Raw genomic sequence first — 18763 nt, 5'->3', positions numbered from 1 at the left:
GAGATCGCTGGTCGGCGTGGATTCCGTGGGCCGAAGGGCCTGGTTCTGCGCTGTATCTCTAAAGTAAACTAAACATCAATAATGAACTCTAAAGTAAACTAAACATCAATTCTGTTATTCTTTGCAATAACTTTAATAAACTTACTTCTGTCATTTTCATCTGCACTATCGGAACTCTCCTCTCTTCCCTGGATTGCTATTGGACTTGATGGTGAACTTGAATATTCAGAGGAAGATCCACTATCTCTTGTTGCTGTACGACTGTGCTGTTCTACCTCCACCCGGATTTCTGTGAGGAAACAGAAGATAAAAGTCACAAGTATGGTTTAGAGTATAAAAGAAGAATATGATATACCGATCAGCCAAAACATTATGACCACTAACCGGCAAAGTGAATAACATTGATTATCTTGTTACAATAGCACCTGTCAAGGGGTGGGATATATTAGGCAGCAAGTGAACAGTCAGTTCTTGAAGTTGATGTGTTGGATGCAGGAGAATGGGCAGGAGTAAAGACCTGAGTGACTTTGGCAAGGGCCAAATTGTTATGGCCAGACGACTGAAACGGCAAGGCTTGTGGGGTGCTCCCGGTCAGCAGTGGTGAGTACCTACCGACAGTGGTCCAAGGAGGGACAAACCACAAACCGGCGACAGGGTGTTGGGCGCCCAAGCCTCATCGATGCGCGAGGGCAACGAAGGCTATCCCGTCTGGTCCGAACCGACAGAAGGTCTGCTGTGGCACATCACAGAAAATTTTAATGGTGGTCACGGGAGGAATGTGTCACAATACACAGTGCATTGCACCCTGCTGCGTATGGGGCTGCACACAGAGGACCAACAGCATATTAGGCTTGTGGTCATAATGTTTTGGCTCATCAGGTCGTAATGTTTTGGCTCATCGGTGTATGTAGCACCTTTTAAAATTTGCTACTTTGAAATACTTAACTTTATTGGGCAACGCATTGGACCAGTAATTAAAAGTAGACATATTGTGATATACATTCTGATTAGTTAAGGACAGTGATTTTTAAAAAGTTTTACATTTCATTTCAAATCTACAGTTGTTATGGAGTCATAGAGTGATACAGTGTGGAAACAGGCCCTTCAGCCCAACTTGCCCACACCAACCAACATGTCCCAGCAACACTACACCCACCTGCTCGCGTTTGGTCCATATCCCTCCAAACCTATCCTATCCATGTACCTGTCCAATGGTTTCTTAAACATCGGGATAATCCCTGCCTCAACTACCTCCTCTGGCAGCTTGTTACCCCTCAGTTTCCTGTTAAATCTTCTCCCCTTCACCTTAAACCTATGTGGTCTGGTCCTCGAATCCCCTACTCTGGGCAAGAGACTCTGTGCATCAACCTGATCTATTCCTCTCATGATTTTATACACCTGTATAAGATCACCCCTCATCCTCCTGTGCACCAAGGGATAGAGAACCAGCCTACTCAATCTCTTCCTATAGCTCACACCCTCTAATCCCGGCAACATCCTTGTAAATCTTCTCTGCACCATTTCCAGCTTGACAACATCTTTCCTATTACACGGTGCCCAGAACTGAACACGATACTCTCAATGCGGCCTCACCAAGTCTTATACAATTGCAACATGTCCTCCCAACTTCGATACTCAATACTCTGACTGATGAAGGCCAATGTGCCAAAAGCCTTTTCGACTTTACCTTCAATGAACCATGCACTTGCACTCCTAGATCCCTCTGCTCTACAACACTCCCCAGAGCCAAAGTAAGTTAGTAACATTACTTGATTGGTAAAACAAGCTTAAATGCTGACACCATTGTTGTTGTCAACAAACTTACTCACCAACCTATCTACACTTTCATCTAGATCATTTATATATATCTCAAACGGCAGAGGTCTCAGCACAGATCCTTGTGGAGCTCCATTGGTCACAGACCTCCAGCCAGAATATCTTCCTTACACCCTAACTCCGTGTCTTCTACGAATAAGCCAGTTCTGATTCCATACGACCAAGTCATTGTGTATCCCGCATATCTTAATCTTCTGGATCTGCCTACGATGAGGGACCTTATCAAAGGACTGACTAAAATCCATGTATACAACATCCACCGGCTGGCCTATATCATTTTCCTTCGTCACCTCCTCAATCAAGCTAGTAGGGCACGTCCTGCCACGAACAAAGCCATGCTGACTATCCCTAATTGGCCTGGCGAAGAAACAAAGATCCACGTCAAGGCCGACGCAATCTCCTATCTGGCCTCCCTCAATAACCTGGGATAGATCCCATCAGGCCCTGGGGACTTATCCACCTTAAAGTTCTTCATTAATAACCCCAATGTTCTTCATAAATCATCTTAATTGTCAATTTAATTTGACTGAAAAATAAATAATTTAAGTGGATATCAGCAGCTATGTATGCACAACAGTGGAACAAAGTTAAACAGTAGGGAATGTGGACCCATACAAGACAGGTTAGGCAGCATCTTTGGAGAGAAGGAGAGGGTGACGTTTCGGGTCGAGACCCTTCTTTAGACTAAACATAAGGCAGTCCATCCTGGTATACCAGCAAATGTTCAGATTTCATTAAATTAAATGCAGATTTTGAAACATTTCATTAAATGCATAAATACTTGATTGGTAATTACCTGCAGCAGGGTTGCAACGAATGGAATGAATAGGACCAAAATGACTTGTTGGTGTCACCCTTGCAATTCCAGCACTAGGAACTGGTGACTGACCCACGCTGTTAATATTTCTTCTCTCAGATTTTTCTCTGTGAATCACAATAAAATTAATTTTTGAATGATGACCAGAAAGTTTAAAATTCTGAGTTTCAGATTAGACAACGGCATATTGGACAACTGGATTTCTCAAATTTGTATGTCTTGTGCTGTTGCTCTTTTATCATTGTTCTGCTGAAGAGCCGGACATTTGGGTCTGCTCTTTTGGTTTGTTTAGTCAACCACTACAAACATGTGGCGTTCAAGATGACAGAGAGGAGGGAGAGGAGGATCGGTGCTGGTGAGCGGGCTTTGAGGTTGCCTACTGTGCCCTCGGAGGCACAACGGGGATTCGCTGTTGGCCGTGGGTGACGCCCCGGCCCACGTAGGTTGAGCAATGGGTGCAGGACGGTACATTTGTGGGTCGAGGTGTCCGTGGTTGTGTCGTTGGAGGCCTGCAGCTGCTGGGGGACTGGTTGGATCAGGCTATGAAGGAGCTCCCACAAAGGCCGAGTAAGCAGATTGGATGCGGTCTGCATGGCACGGAAGGGTGGGGCAGCGGTGGAGGACATTGACAGCAGCGCCTTGCCAGGCCGAACCTTACAACGCTGACCCAGTGCCGCACCAAGACCATGGGTCTTTAAAGCCAAGATTAGACACGATTTAAAAAACTCTCAAAGTTGAAGGGCACATAGGGTTGCCAACTGTCCTGTATTAGCCGGGACATCACGTATTTTGGGTTAAATTGGTTTGTCCCGTACGGGACCGCCCTTATTAGGCCCGGACGGCCCTGTATGTCTGGACACTGTATGCCTGGACATTGTGGGCCCGGCCGCCGCTGTAGTCCCGGACAGTGTAGGCCCCAGGCAGCCTCCATTGGTGGAACGGGAGCACGTGGCCGCCTGCTGGGTGAGGCCACGTGGGGCGGTGACGTCACCTTGTCCCTTATTTGGGAGTGAGGAAGTTGGCAACCCTAAGGGCACAATATAGCAATGGAAAGGTGGTGGCCCTTTGTATACTGCCTCTGTGTGAACTACTATTCTTGCACTACAGTCATTGCCCTTTTGTATTTATTTAAGATTGGGCTGATGTACAATATGATTTTACTGGAGTGTATGCTAAACAAAGAATCTCATTGTATCTAGATATATGTGACAATAAAGTACCATTGAACCATTGAAAAGCCCAAAACTGAACAGAGACACAAGAGACTGCAAATGCTGGAATCTTAAGCAAAGATCAAAATACGGAGGAACTCTGTGGTCAGGCTACATTTTGAAGGGAATGGAGTGACGTTTCGGGGTTGGGACCCTTCGTCAGACAATCAAAGCAAGCCTGCCTTGTTTTTTTTTGCCCCAGGTAGCATGCATGCACTATAAAATAAGTGAGGTACTGATGGCCCTATATTGGTAAAATCCACTCTCTTCACATTGTTCAGGTCATTGAAACAGAACTCACAAGATGGTGGGAAATGGAAACCTGTCCTTATAGAGCAACAATTTTTTAATTATTCAATGACATGGTTTTCTCCAGGTGCTCCGGTCTCCTCCCACACTCCAAAGATGTACAGGTTTTTAGGTTAATTGGTTTCTGTAAATTGTAAATTTTCCCTCGTGTGTAGGATTGTGCTCCGGGGTCTAGTGTACGGGGTGATCGCTAGTCGGCGCAGACTCGGTAGTCTGCATGGCCTGTTGCCACGCTGTATCTCTTACGAACGGCACAGTGGCGCAGTAGTAGAGTTGCTGCCTTACAGCACCAGAGACCCGGGTTCAATCCTGACTACGGGCACTGTCTGTACAGAATTTTACGTTCTCCCTGTGACCATGTGAGTTTTCTCTGGGTGCTCTGGTTTCCTCCCACATTCCAAAGACATGCAGGTTTGTAGGTTAATTGTCTTCAGTGAAATCATAAATTGTTCCTAGTGTGTAGGATAGTGCTAATGGGTATAGGGTAATCGCTGGTCAGCGTGGTCTCGGTGAGCCGAAGGTTTTGTTTCGGCGCTGTCTAATGTCTAAAGTCTAAAGACCTTAAGATTCATTTTCTATGCACTGTGAAAATATGGACCACAAAAATATAGTGAACAAATTTCAAACTATTTGGATTGGATGCAAATATATAAAAATAAATTTGGAATTGGAATTCAGTTAGTCCACTTCTGGTTTTACTGAAAGATGGACCAAGGAGAAAGAAGAGATTTAAGATCAATTACCAGCTCTATTGTAAACCGCTGACTATATTCAATAAAATTACATGACTGAATTTTGAATATCAGACCCTCATCAGTTCAGTGTCCCAGGGCCTCGGGAACATGGTCAATTAAACGGAAATGCAGACTGCTGAATCCAGATCCTAAGTGTTATTGTACTCCGGTCCAAGATCTTGTTTATCAACTTCATGCATTTATCCATCAGCCCTCCACATCTCTGCAACCATCCGCCCAGAAAAGCACATTCAATAATCTGATTGACCAAATCGAATTTGCTCTTCACTTCCCAAAAGGAGGCCACCAATCCCTGTCTATTTCATGGCCTACCTGCTTTGGCCAATCTCGCGGACTGCAGTTGGGTAGTGGACAAAATAAAAGGTTTGATAGTGGGGGGAGGGGGAGCGAGAGGAGACCTACAGGACACTGAGGAGACGTGGGTTTTGGATCCATTCACGAGAGTAGAGGGGAAACCAAAGATTCATCTTGAGAATAGATGTGGCAGACATGGATAAATTGAGAGTAGGGAATTGCAAGAGAAAGGGTGGGAAAAGATGTAGTCCAGATAACTGTCACTATGTTTGTTGTAGATGTAAGTATGTAGTCTGCCTCCTGTGATGGAGGCAGAGTTCTAGAAATGGCAGAGAGGTGTTGGAGACTGTCCAAGTGAATTTAAAGGCAGGGTGTAAGTTAGTGCGAAGGTTGATGAAATCATCAAGTTCTGTACGAGTGTAGGAAGCAGCGCCAATGTAGTCGCGATGTAGCAGAGAGAGTTGGGGGATGAAACAAGGACTGTTCGAAGCATCCATCAAAAGGCAGGCATAGGTGAGGCGGAAGAAATGGGCTAAGGATATTTTGGGTTGAGTTCCTTCTTCAGACGAGTGAAGTTGGGGGGGGGGGGGGGGGGGGGAGGAAGGAGAGAACGCTGCAAAAGGGAGGGGAAAATCCTGGCAAATGAGGGGTCCTAATCCAAAATATTGGCTGCCTGGCCTGCTGAGTACTTCCAGTACTCTGTATTTTGTTTGAGCGTCCAGCAGTTACAGTCCCTTGTGTCTCTAACCTAGGACAATCTTTTGCGACGTCTGTATGACTAGTCACTGTTATAGCAGGGGGTAACTTAGTTTGTGGTGAAATCATATCATATCATATATATACAGCCGGAAACAGGCCTTTTCGGTCCACCAAGTCCGTGACGCCCAGCGATCCCCGTACATTAACACTATCCTACACCCACTAGGGACAATTTTTACATTTACCCAGCCAATTAACCTACATACCTGTACGTCTTTGGAGTGTGGGAGGAAACCGAAGATCTCGGAGAAAACCCACGCAGGTCACGGGAGAATGTACAAACTCCTTACAGTGCAGCACCCGTAGTCAGGATCGAACCTGAGTCTCCGGCGCTGCATTCGCTGTAAAGCAGCAACTCTACCGCTGCGCTACCGTGCCGCCATGGTCATCTTGAAGCGGCAGCTCCTGTTTTCAAGGCTATTGTGCATTGAGAGTGATGGTGCTATGCTAGTTAATATACATTGAGATTAATCGTGCTTGGATTCTTTTAAATTATTGTGCTCTCCTCCAAGCACAGTGTGAACAAATACAGCAATACAATAGCAAGACAGCATGGAAATAACTGCCAACCTGACAAATAAAAAGACCTAAACAAAATAAATGTAAAAGTTAAAGTTTTATATCGAATGCCACTCATATTCATGTTTTACTACATGCAAAATTTTCAGCATAAATATTCAATGAAACTAAAATATCAAACTTTCTCACATAGTCACAAATGTCTCTTTAAAATCTGTAAAACACCATTAATAATTAATTATCGCTTTTAAGACCTACGTGGAATCAAATTCCAGACATGCAAAATATCATTGATCATAAAGAGAGAGTAAAGCTTTTCTACAGCTGTATAACTACAACTCCTCCCCCTTCTGTCGTGGGGTAGACTGACTCTCCTCCCCCTCCCTCCTTAATCTTTGCACATTCCCAATCCTTTCCTCTCGTCACTTTAATTTCATGTTTTGTGTATCTTGTGTTTTATGACTGTTGGCAGATCTATTTCCCTCCTGGGATAAATAAATTTAAATCGTATCGTATATCAAGTTAATAGGTCAAATTGGTTATTGGGCAAGTGGGTGAGGAACGGTTGATGGAGTTTAATGCAGATAAGCGAGGTGTTGCATTTTGCAAATTCAAACTTGGGGAGGACCTTCACCGTGAATGGCAGGGCATGTTGGAGAGCAGAGAGATCTAGGTCAGGTTTAAGAAGGTGGCATCAGACAGGGCTGATGAGGAATCTAAAGCGAGTTGGAAAGAACTCAAGTGGACAATTAGAAGGGTCAATAGGGGCCATACTTTGCATCTGTATTCACTGAGGAGGAGGGGTTGGAGGACAACGAGATCAGTGTGGAGAATACAATTATGCTAGGGCAGTTTGGGATCAAAAAGGAGGTGGGTTTGAGGCTGTTGAAGAGCATTAAGATGGATAAGTCTCCAGAACCTATCCCAGGTTATTGAGGTAGTAAGGGCGAGGATTGCAGGGACCTTGACAAACATCTTTGATTCTTCTCAGGCGAAGTTTCAGAGGACTGGAGAGTGGCCAATGTGTTCCTTTGTTTAAGAAGATTGGGCAGTGGATGTCATATACATGGATTTTAGTAAGGGTTTTGAAAAGGTACATCATGGTTGGCTGATCCAGAAGTTTGAGATGTACGAGATTCACGATGACTTGGTCATATGGATTCAGGACTGGCTTATTAATACAAGACAGAAGGTTGGGTTGAAACATATTCTGGCTGGAGCTCATTAACCAGTTCTGCAGAGATCTGCTGCTCGTGATGTATATAAAATGACCTAGATGTTAATGTAGATTGCTGGTGAGTAAGATTGCTGACACCAAAATTGGAGGAATTGCAGACAGTGAGGAAGGCTGTCAGAAGAAACATGGGACGGATTCCACCTGAACCTTGCTGGGACCAGTTTCCTGGTGAACTGTGTAACTAGGGCTGTAGATGGGGCTTTAAACTAAATAGTTGGGGCATCAATAAATTGGAAATGTGTAGATGAAATTAATGGAAAGAAGAGTGCAGGAGAAGTTAATGAAGTCTACAGAAGAAGTAATAGGACACTGGATATTCACTGGATGAATTTAAAAGAGAGTTAGATAGAGCTCTAGGGGGCTAGTGGAATCAAGGGATATGGGGAGAAGGCAGGCACAGGTTACTGATTGTGGATGATCAACCATGATCACAATGAATGGCGGTGCTGGCTCGAAGGGCCAAATGGCCTCCTCCTGCACCTATTTTCTATGACAGAAAGTTAAAAATGTCTAAGGTCAGGCAAAATGAAGAGCAATTTGAGAAGAGGGGTGGTGAATACTGAACTAAAGGTGTTATATTTGAATGGACGCAGTATACGGTCCAAGGTGGACATTGGACAGGTACATGGATAGAAAAGGTTTAGAAGGATATGGGCCACATGTGGGCTGGTGGAACTTGTGTAGATGGGGCATCTTACTCAGCATGAGCAAGTTGTGCTGAAGGGCCTCTTTCCATGCTGTGTGACTATGACTTTAATTAAACAAAAATTAAAGAGAATAGTTTTTTTTCTAATTCAGGGATGGGGGCTGGGTTGGAGCACCATAATTTTCGATTAAGTTATAACATTTGAACCAGAACAATTTATATTTTAACAGACTAACATTTTTGAATGTGGTTTCGATCTTATTCAAAAAGTGACAGTTTTACAAATGACCGAGGCTTTTCTTTTTCAAACCCTATACTCACCCTTTGAGAATTTTTTGTTCAATCATGGTAAAGTAAAGGTAATTTTAGTTTACATTTGTAACAATTTGGCCTTTTTATTGAACTTAATATATTGTATTCATGTCATTCGCTGTCGAAGCTGATGAAGTCAAGTACAGGTGCTCCTCAGTTTCCGATGGGGTTCCGTTCCGAGAAACCCATTGGAAGCTGAAAGTATTGGAAGTGGAAATGCATTGTAATACACGCGATCACTTGGCCAGAAGCGGGCGGTGGCTCGCTATGGGTCGCTGCCGTTTGCACCATCGCAAAGTTGAACTATTGCAAGTCGAAACATCGTAAGCTGGGGAGCTCCTGTAACTTTCTTCCCAGCTGAGCACCATTTCCTGAAAATCATAGATATGACTGCATTCTCAGTCAATTTTCTGCATTGGTAGAGTTGCTGCCTTACAGCGAATGCAGCGCCGGAGACTCAGGTTCGATCCTGACTACGGGTGCTGTCTGTACGGAGTTTGTACGTTCTCCCCGTGACCTGCGTGGGTTTTCTCCGAGATCTTCGGTTTCCTCCCACACTCCAAAGACGTACAGGTATGTAGGTTAATTGGCTCGGTAAATGTAAAAAGTTGTCCCTAGTGTGTGTAGGATAGTGTTAATGTGCGGGGATCGCTGGGCGGCACGGACCCGGTGGGCCGTAGGGCCTGTTTCCGCGCTGTATCTCTAAATCTAAAAAAATCTTTTTAAAATCCTCTGTTGTGGAGAGATGGCTAGTCACACTTTACATGTTTCCAGGAAAACAGCAGAAATCGTAAACTTAATTTGCATGGTCTCACATAGTCTAGTAAAAAGGATCTAGAACTTAGAGAGAAAACAATCAAGAACTCAAGACTGACAGTAAAAATTACACCAATATTTTGTGACATCCAAATCAACAAGTATTACATAGCACAATGAAGTGGGAATGATTTGTATACTGCCAAATTATTATTAGTAGATTAGAGAACCTTTTGAATAATGTCAATGGCAATTCACACTATCCTTACGTTGAATTCATAATTAAAAATAAACCTACTTTTGAAGTTCTAACTGCATCTTCAATTTTTTCTTTGCTCCTAACGTGAGTGTTTCAAATTTGTTCAGATCATCTTCAGTAAGACTGAGAAACTATTTTAAAAAAGTCATCCATTAACCTTGGCAGTTATGGTATTAAGGTAAATTATCACAATAAAATCACTCATCAAAATTTGCAAAACATCTGTTTTAAAGTTAAATCACTTTTATATACAAACAAAGATTGGTAACATGTATGAACAGAGACAGGCATTTGCAAACTCAACCCTTTGCACCCTGTTTTCTGTTAAAATCCCACTGAGAACTCATTCAGAGGAGAGGGCAGAACTGTGTAGGGAACAGATATTCCTCAGTCTAAATCTACTAATTCCTTTTATTTTGTGGCTGGGTGTTGAAATGATCATAGTGTGGTCTGCATCACAACAGATCAGTGCACCATTGTCTACCTGAGAGGTCAGCTGGCGTTGCTTCTCTCATCTGGTTCATGGGCAACAGGCCCATCTACAGTATGTCCTACAGTCAGACATCCTGGATTGTTCCTTCAATTGACAGAAAGTGGAAATGGTATATCAAGGGGGTATCTAAGCAGATATTAGGTTCGTAGGGATATGGCATAGTCAACCAGCAGGAAGGTTGTAGCCACAGGGACTGCACTGTCATGTGAGTGGAACTAGAATGCTTATTTAAAACAACATCTGTAAAGTGTTTCCATTGAAATTTTGTACAATTTGAGATTGCAATTTTAAGCTTCCCATGGACTGCAATTATGAAATAATGTTCACCATTTCTTATGATCCATGTGATCTTCTGGGTGGAAATGTAGTGGTCTTACAGCAGGTGGCACCAGTGTATAACTGCACATCCCTCACTTAGAAACTCCACAAATGTCCAAATGCCTCAAGGTCACAGTGGATTGCTTGTAGCCCTTGAAAGATATTTTTCAAATAATGAATGCCCCACTGTTCTGCTGCACATAACTGTGAAATAATGAAGACTTTGCTCCGGGAGCTTTGGTTCCCTCCCACCTCCGAGGTATGCAGATTTGGAGGTTAATTGGCCTCTGTGAATCACCTCTGGTGTGTACGGACTGGATGCAGAAGATGCTGGTGATGGATGGCCACAGTGCAATCAGTGGGCCAAAGGGCATGCTTCCGTGCTGCATTTTTCAATTAATTTCAATCAAAAGTATATTAAGGGAAAAAAGAGTACTTGGGAAAGAGAATAGTGCCTCTCAACGAACAAACATAGATGCCCACATTGGAGCCACAGAAGATGAAAAAGGTCCTCAATGAAGAGATCTCCTTTACATTTAGTCACAGAGAAAGACATGAAGATTAGCGAAATTGGGATAATTAAGAAGGAAGTCTTGGGGGTAGTCCACATTACAGTAGTGCTCAAAACGTATGAAGGTAGAGAAGTTTCTAGGGCCTGATCACGTATCTAAGAACACAATGGGGAATTAGAAATTGCAAAAGACCTGGTTAAAATATATGCATCATTGCTAGCCACGAGTGAGGTCCCGGAAGACTGAAGGGAGGCTAATGATGAATCGTTATTTAAGAAGGAGTGCAACGTAAAATCTGGGAACAATATGTCAGTAATCCTGACATCCGTGGTAGTGGATTCTGAGGGATAAGATATGCATAAATTTGGAAAGGTTGATCAGAGATAGTCATCAATGTGGGTGGCAGATCTCACAAATATGATTTAGTCTTTTGAAGAAGGTTGATGACGACCATTGAACATCAGAAAAACCCTTGATAAGATTCCACGTGGCAAGCTATTCTGAAAGGTTAGATTGCATGAGATCCAGAGAGATCTTACTAATTGGAAAGATAATTGGCTTGATGGTGGCATGAGAGTGGAAGGTTGTTTTTTGGAGTGGAGGGTTGTGATGATTAGTACAACTCAGGGGGCGGTGCTGGGCCCATTGATGTTTGTCATACATATCAATGATTTGGATAAGAATGTAGAAGCCCTGGTTAGTAAAATTGTAGATAACAGTAAAGTAGGTAGTTTGGTAGATAGTGAAGAGGGCATGGTTTGGGAACAGCTCCATCAAAGACCACAAACCTCGAGATTCAGGGACAGTTTCTTCACAGCTGTTATTAGACAACTGAACGATCCTACCACAATTAGTTGTGTTAAAACATTATAACAAGAAAATGAAAATACAACCTTGCATTCACAAACAATAATAAATTCTCTCTCAATGCAAGTAATACAATGTAATACTCTTTGGAAATAACAGATCCTGCATATTAAAACAAAACATTTTTGAACAAAGATTTAATGCAATGAAATACTATTTTCTTCCAAAACAATTAACAATTTTCAGCTTAACCAAATGGGAAACTTACCTTATCCATTGTGAGTTGTTTAAAAACGGGATAATACTTGTGCAATCGTAACTTCTTAAGCCAGTCAAGAATTCCCATTTGTTCTGGATTTTGTGGATTCATGTTCTCAGGTTGTGGCCAAGTGACTGATGCTGAGCTTCCACTGACTGAGTGTGGGCACGAAGGAGAAACAGAAACTGATGGTTGTAGTGTGTTATGGGAACACTGGATGCCAGCCACACCACACATTGGCCTACGGAAACAAAAATGGATTTAGCAAGTTTAGGTTAGTTTAGTTTTGAAATGCAGCGTGGAAACAGATCCTTTGGCCCACCGAGTCCGCATCGACCAGCGATCCCTGCACATTAACATTTTCCTACACACACTAGGGACAATTCACACTTATACCAAGCCAATTAACTGACAACCTGTATGTATTTGGAATGTGGGAGGAAACCGAAGATCTCGGAGAAAACCCACATGTTCTTCGTACAAACTTCGTACAGACAGGACCCGTAGTTGTGATCGAACCCGGGACTCTGGCGCTGCAAGTGCTGTAAGGCAGCAACTCTGCCACTGTGCCACCAAGCTGCCCTCAAAGTTCTTCTTTGATAAATCACATCCCTCAAACATTTATAACAGAATCACATGGTAGTGTGCCCATGTAATTGTATAAATGACTCGTGCATGTAGCAGATTGCAAATCTGTATCTTCACCCAAAATATCTCATCAAGAGAAAGAAAAACAGAAAAAGACTTGGGCAGTTCAGTAACATGAAAATCAATCAGCACTCAAATCATAGTCTGTTTTCATGATGTGGCAATTATTCTTATGCTTTTTCAGATTTTCTTTCCAGAAATCACCATGAAGTAAATTTTGATCCATACATGCTATGGCTCTCTGTTCATTTTTAGTAGCAGACTGTAACCAGGCCTTAGAGTGGCAGCTTGGTGTCATTAAACATGCAAGCGAATGGTATGTTGGCATTCATGGCAAGAGGATTTGAGTATAGGAGCAGGGAGGTTCTGCTGCAGTTGTACAGGGCCTTGGTGAGACCGCACCTGGAGTATTGTGTACAGTTTTGGTCTCCTAATCTGAGGAAAGACATTCTAGCCTTAGAGGGAGTACAGAGAAAGTTCACCATTTCTTCACACAGAGAGTGGTGAGTCTGTGGAATTCTCTGCCACAGAAGGTAGTTGAGGCCAGTTCATTGGCTATATTTAAGAGGGAGTTAGATGTGGCCCTTGTGGCTAAAGGGATCAGGGGGTGTGGAGAGAAGGCAGGTATAGGTTACTGAGCTGGATGATCAGCCATGATCATATTGAATGGCGGTGCAGGCTCGAAGGGCCGAATGGCCTACTCCTGCACCTATTTTCTATGTTTCTATGTAATGTCTCTCAAGCCTGGCTCCTTTAAAGGTCTGGGCTGCACATTTACAGCAAAGTGAAGATTTAAATATAACTACTTATTTAGTAATAATCTGTAAAATAATAATCAACAAATCTGTATTTTATTCTGAAATTATTGGCAAGGCTAAGAGCATGTACGATTATGAAGGATATTAGCCAGCAGCTTCTGGGGAGCATACATGCTTTGTCAAGTGCAGAAATATGGAAGCTGCTGTCCATTTCTATTTCTTAACCTTATTGCCTTATCTCCTTATCTCCTTCCGTAACTCCCTGGTCCACTCGTCCCTTCCTACCCAAACCACCCCAACCCCGGGCACTTTCCCCAGCAACCGCACGAGATGCAACACCTGTCCCTGTACCTCCCCCCTCAACTCCATCAAAGGACCCAAACAGTCTTTCCAGGTGAGACAAAGGTTCACCTGCACCTCCTCCAACCTCATCTATTGCATCCGCTGCTCTAGATGTCAACTTATTTACATCGGCGAAACCAAGCGCAGGCTTGGTGATCGCTTCGCTGAACACCTGCGCTCGGTCCGCATTAACCAAACTGATCTCCTGGTGGCCGAGCACTTCAACTCCCCCTCCCATTCCCAGTCTGACCTTTCTGTCATGGGCCTCCTCCAGTGCCATTGTGAGGCCCACCGGAAATTAGAGGAACAGCACCTCATATTTCGCCTGGGCAGTTTGCAGCCCAGTGGTATGAACATCGACTTCTCCAACTTTAGATAGTTCCTCTGTCCCTCCCTTCACCTCCTCCTTCCCAGATCTCCCTCTATCTTCCTGTCTCCACCTATATCCTTCCTTTGTCCCGCCCCCCTGACATCAGTCTGAAGAAGGGTCTCGACCCGAAACGTCACCCATTCCTTCTCTCCCGAGATGCTGCCTGACCTGCTGAGTTACCCCAGCATTTTGTGAATAAATCGATTTGTACCAGCATCTGCAGTTATTTTCTTATATCTTAACCTTATTGTATTGTGTTCAGTTCTGGGCACCATGTGGTAGGAAAGATGTCGTCAAGCTGGAAAGGGTACAGAGTAGATTTACGAGGATGTTGCCAGGATTAGAGGGTCTAAGCTATTGGGAGAGGTGGAGCAGGCTGGAACTTTATTCCTTGGAGGGCAGGAGGACAAGAGGTGATCTTGTAGCGGTGTATAAAATCATTAGAGGAATAGATCGGCTGGATGCACAGAGTCTCTTGCCCTGAGTAGGGGAACCAAGGACCAGAGGACATAAGTTTAAGATGAAGGGGAAAAGATTTAACAGGAATCTGAGGGATAACTTTTTCACACAAAGGGTGGTGGGTGTATGGGGAACAAGCTGCCAGAGGAGGTAGTCGAGGCACGGACTATCCCAACATTTAAGAAACAGTTAGACAGGTACATGGATAGGGCAGGTTTGGAGGGATATGGGCCAAACGTGGGCAGGTGCGCCTAGCTGGACACGTTAGTGGGTATGGGCAAGTTGGGCTGGTGGGCCTGTTTCCACACTGTATGACTCTGACTCAATTATTTATTTATTTATTTATTTGATTTACTATTTTGCTCTTCGTCCATAATGTAAATCCAAATTATATTTAATGAGTTATACTTTTTAGTTTGCAACTTGCCAGCCTTAGTGAAGAATTTTCAATTTGATCACAGAGTAAAGTTGTAGCTGACCGTTCATGCTAGTGTCACAGATCTCCTGTAGAGGGTGTAGCTCGGGGTTAACATAGAAACATAAAAAATAAGTGCAGGAGTAGGCCATTCGGCCCTTCGAGCCTGCACCGCCATTCAATATGATCATGGCTGATCATCCAGCTCAGTAACCTGTACCTGCCTTCTCTCCATACCCCCTGATCCCTTTAGCCACAAGGGCCACATCTAACTCCCTCTTAAATATAGCCAATGAACTGGCCTCAACTACCTTCTGTGGCAGAGAATTCCACAGACTCACCACTCTCTGTGTGAAGAAATGTTTTCTCATCTCGGTCCTAAAATACTTCCCCCTTATCTTTAAGCTGTGACCCCTGGTTCTGGACTTCCCCAACATCGGGAACAATCTTCCCGCATCTAGCCTCTCCAACCCCTTAAGAATTTTATATGTTTCTATAAGATCCCCCCTCAGTCTTCTAAATTCCAGCGAGTATAAGCCTAGTCTATCCAGTCTTTCTTCATATGAAAGTCCTGCCATCCCAAGGATCAATCTGGTGAACCTTCTCTGTACTCCCTCTAAGGCTAGAATGTCTTTCCACGGTGGGCTGTGGAATTTGAGATTGGTAATAACTTTAGGGGAAGTTAACAAGAGCCAGGAGACAGTCGGCAGACGGAGGTGGTTGTGATTATGGAGGCATTCAGATTGCTGTTGGATTGAAGAAGCAGAATGCACTGGAGACTGGGAGAGATATACAATGCACTAGTGTCTGGGACGACAATTATACAGTTACTGGCAAGATCCTTATCAACATTGATGCGCAGAGGGATCTTGGAGTCCAAATTCATCGCTTACTGAAGGTGGCAGCATGTAGTTATTATTATTATTATTATTAGTTATTATTTAGTTTATTTGTCATTCCACTCCTTGCAGATCATGCAACGAATGGGATGAAACAGAGTGCCTCTGGGGGCCATAGTGCAACACAAATGCAAAACATATAGACCTGTAGATAGGGTAGTAAAGAAGGTGTTTGGTATACTTGTTTCCATTACTAGGGGCATTGAGTATAAGAGTCAGGAAGTCGTGATGCAGCTCTATAGGACTGTAATTAGGCTGTATTTGGAGTATTGTGCGCAGCTCTAGTGAGTTAATTATAGAGAAGATGTGGTGGCTTTGGAAAGGGTGCAGAGGAGGTTTACTAGAATGCTGCCAGGGTTAGAGAGTTTCAGGTCCAGGGAGAGGTTGGGTAAAGTTGGACTGTTTGGAATGTTAGAGATTGAGGGGAGACTTGGTCAAAATATATAAAATTATAAGTCAAAACCCTTTTCCCACGGTGGAAATATTCAACACTACTTGGCATTGCTACAAGGTGATAGGGGGAAAGTTTAATGGAGATGTGCGAGGCAAGTTTTGATACGCAGAGAGTGGTGCGGGATGGTAGTGGAGGCAGATACCATCGTGGCATTTAAGATGCTTTTAGATAGGCACATGCAAGTGGACATGGAATAGAGGGAGATGGATGATGTACAGGCAGATGAGGTCAGTTTAACTTGGAATTATGGTCGGCACAAACAATGCGGGCTAAAGGGCTTGTTCCTTTGCTGTACTGTTTTATGTTCTATGTTAAGATAGACAACAAAATTTCATTCCAAAACTATTTGCAAGATCCCAAACCAATTTTTAAAAGTAAAACAATGGACGATTTTAAAAGACCTGTAAAAAGATTCACAAACAACAATTCAAATCGGTTTCAGGCCTCTTTTCAACATCACATTGTATATTTTATAGCTTGATAAAATTATTCCGTTGCTTTCTCCCAATAGTACAAAATTAAATAAATTAATAGATCAGATTATAGATCATAGGGCGGCACGGTGGTAGAGTTGTTGCCTTACAGCGCCGAACACCCGGGTTCCATCCTGACTACGGGTACTGTCCGTACGGAGTTTATACATTCTCCCTGTGACCGCGCGGGTTTCTCTGAGATCTCTGGTTTCCTCCCACACTCCAAAGACGTACAGGTTTGTAGGTAAATTGGCTTGGTATTAGTGTAAATTGTCCCTATTGTGTGCAGGATGGTGTTAATGTGCAGGGATCGCTGGTCGATGCAGACTCGAAGTGCCGAAGGGCCTGTTTCCGCGCTGTATCTCTAAAAAATATGTAGAGTTAAAATTCACTGGTGACATTAGAGTATTTAGTGGAGCTCTAGGGGCTAGTGGAATCAAGGGATATGGGGAGAAGGCAGGCATGGGTTACTGATTGTGGATGGTCAGCCATGATCACAATGAATGGCGGTACTGGCTCGAAGGGCCGAATGGCCTTCTCCTGCACCTATTTTCTATGTTTCTAAACATAACACAAAAAGTAAGGAAATTTGTGTTTGGTAGATTATTTCTTTGTTGTAACAATGCTTCTTGGCAATAAATCTTATACCGTTGGAAAGCCTGTTTATTTCCCTTTTAAATGGTGCCACATTTGTAAGGAACATGCATTTGTGGGATGAGCAGCAGAGCTGAGTATATGGGTTGCGCCCATGAAAAATTTGCCAAATCTTCTCTGCCAATGCCAAACAGCTTATTCTGCTGTTGCTATTGACTCTTGTTTTGAGCTTCTGGTACCCCCCAGGTGCTGACAATCAGGTTTGGCAGCATCTGTGAGCATGGGCCCTGCTACAGTGGTCAGTAGGTGTCTGCTCCAAGAATCGGCATGCCACGTTTGACTGATCTGGATAGGGCCCGTGCGATAGGGCAACTTCAAGCTGGTGTTCCGCAAAACCAAGTTGCGGCATTATTTGGAGTGAGCCCTAGTACCATCTCCAAAGTGAAGGCCAAGTTCCATATAACGGGGGATGTCAGAGACAGGCCGCGAAGTGGGCGTCCCAAGAAGACGACACCCGAAGAAGACTTAGGAACCGTAGGCTGTCTTCTACAGATTTGCAGTCAAGGTTTGCAGGACGATATGGCCGACGGCTCTCTGCCCAGACAATTCGGAACAGACTGCACGCAGCCGATCTCCGGTCTCATAGGGCTGCCAGGAGGCCTGCCATGACTGCCCTTCACCGTCAGGCCCATTTGCGCTGGTGTCGGCAACACGTGCACTGGAACCTGAACATGTGGAGGAACATTATGTTCAGCGATGAGTCCAGATTCTGCCTACGGCAGTTGGATCATAGGGTCAAAGTGTGGAGAAGACGCGGAGAACGCTATGCTGATTGCTGCACCGATAGAGTAACATCTTTTGGTGGAGGCAGTGTGATGGTGTGGGGTGGCATCTCCCTCACTGGAAAAACGAGGTTTGTCATCATTGGAGGCAATCTCAATGCAGAGAGATATCGAGATGAGATTCTGCAACCAGTGGCAATCCCATATCTCCACAGTCTGGGACCGAACTCTATCCTCCAAGATGACAATGCTCGCCCCCACTGAGCAGGGTTTCTCAGAGACTACCTCCAGAATTTGGGAGTGGAGAGGATGGAATGGCCTGCCAGCAGTCCTGACCTCAACCCCATTGAACACTTGTGGGATCAGCTTGGGTGTGCTGTTCGTGCCAGAGTGACCAACACAACCATGTTGGCTGACTTGCGACAAATGCTGGTTGAAGAATGGGATGCCATCCCACAACAGTTTGTGAC

At 44.0% G+C, this 18763-nt stretch overlaps 1 protein-coding gene across 1 annotated transcript in view; it reads right to left on the bottom strand.

Annotated features, from left to right (window-relative positions):
- The window catches only part of zcchc14 (zinc finger, CCHC domain containing 14), a 149356-nt gene that overhangs the window by 27760 nt on the left and 102833 nt on the right, over window positions 1-18763 (bottom strand). Inside the window, exons 8-11 of the mRNA XM_078400866.1 lie at window positions 12109-12340; window positions 9750-9841; window positions 2633-2760; window positions 146-289 (exon numbers count right to left, since the gene is read on the bottom strand). Of these exons, the coding sequence (XP_078256992.1) occupies window positions 146-289; window positions 2633-2760; window positions 9750-9841; window positions 12109-12340 (596 nt within the window). The remainder of the gene's footprint in view (window positions 1-145; window positions 290-2632; window positions 2761-9749; window positions 9842-12108; window positions 12341-18763) is intronic.

The sequence above is a fragment of the Rhinoraja longicauda genome, chromosome 6 (genome assembly GCF_053455715.1).
Source record: "Rhinoraja longicauda isolate Sanriku21f chromosome 6, sRhiLon1.1, whole genome shotgun sequence".
In the NCBI taxonomy this organism is placed as follows: domain Eukaryota; kingdom Metazoa; phylum Chordata; class Chondrichthyes; order Rajiformes; family Arhynchobatidae; genus Rhinoraja; species Rhinoraja longicauda.
Note: the sequence above shows the minus strand (reverse complement) of the source record. Positions and strands in the feature narration are given on the sequence as shown.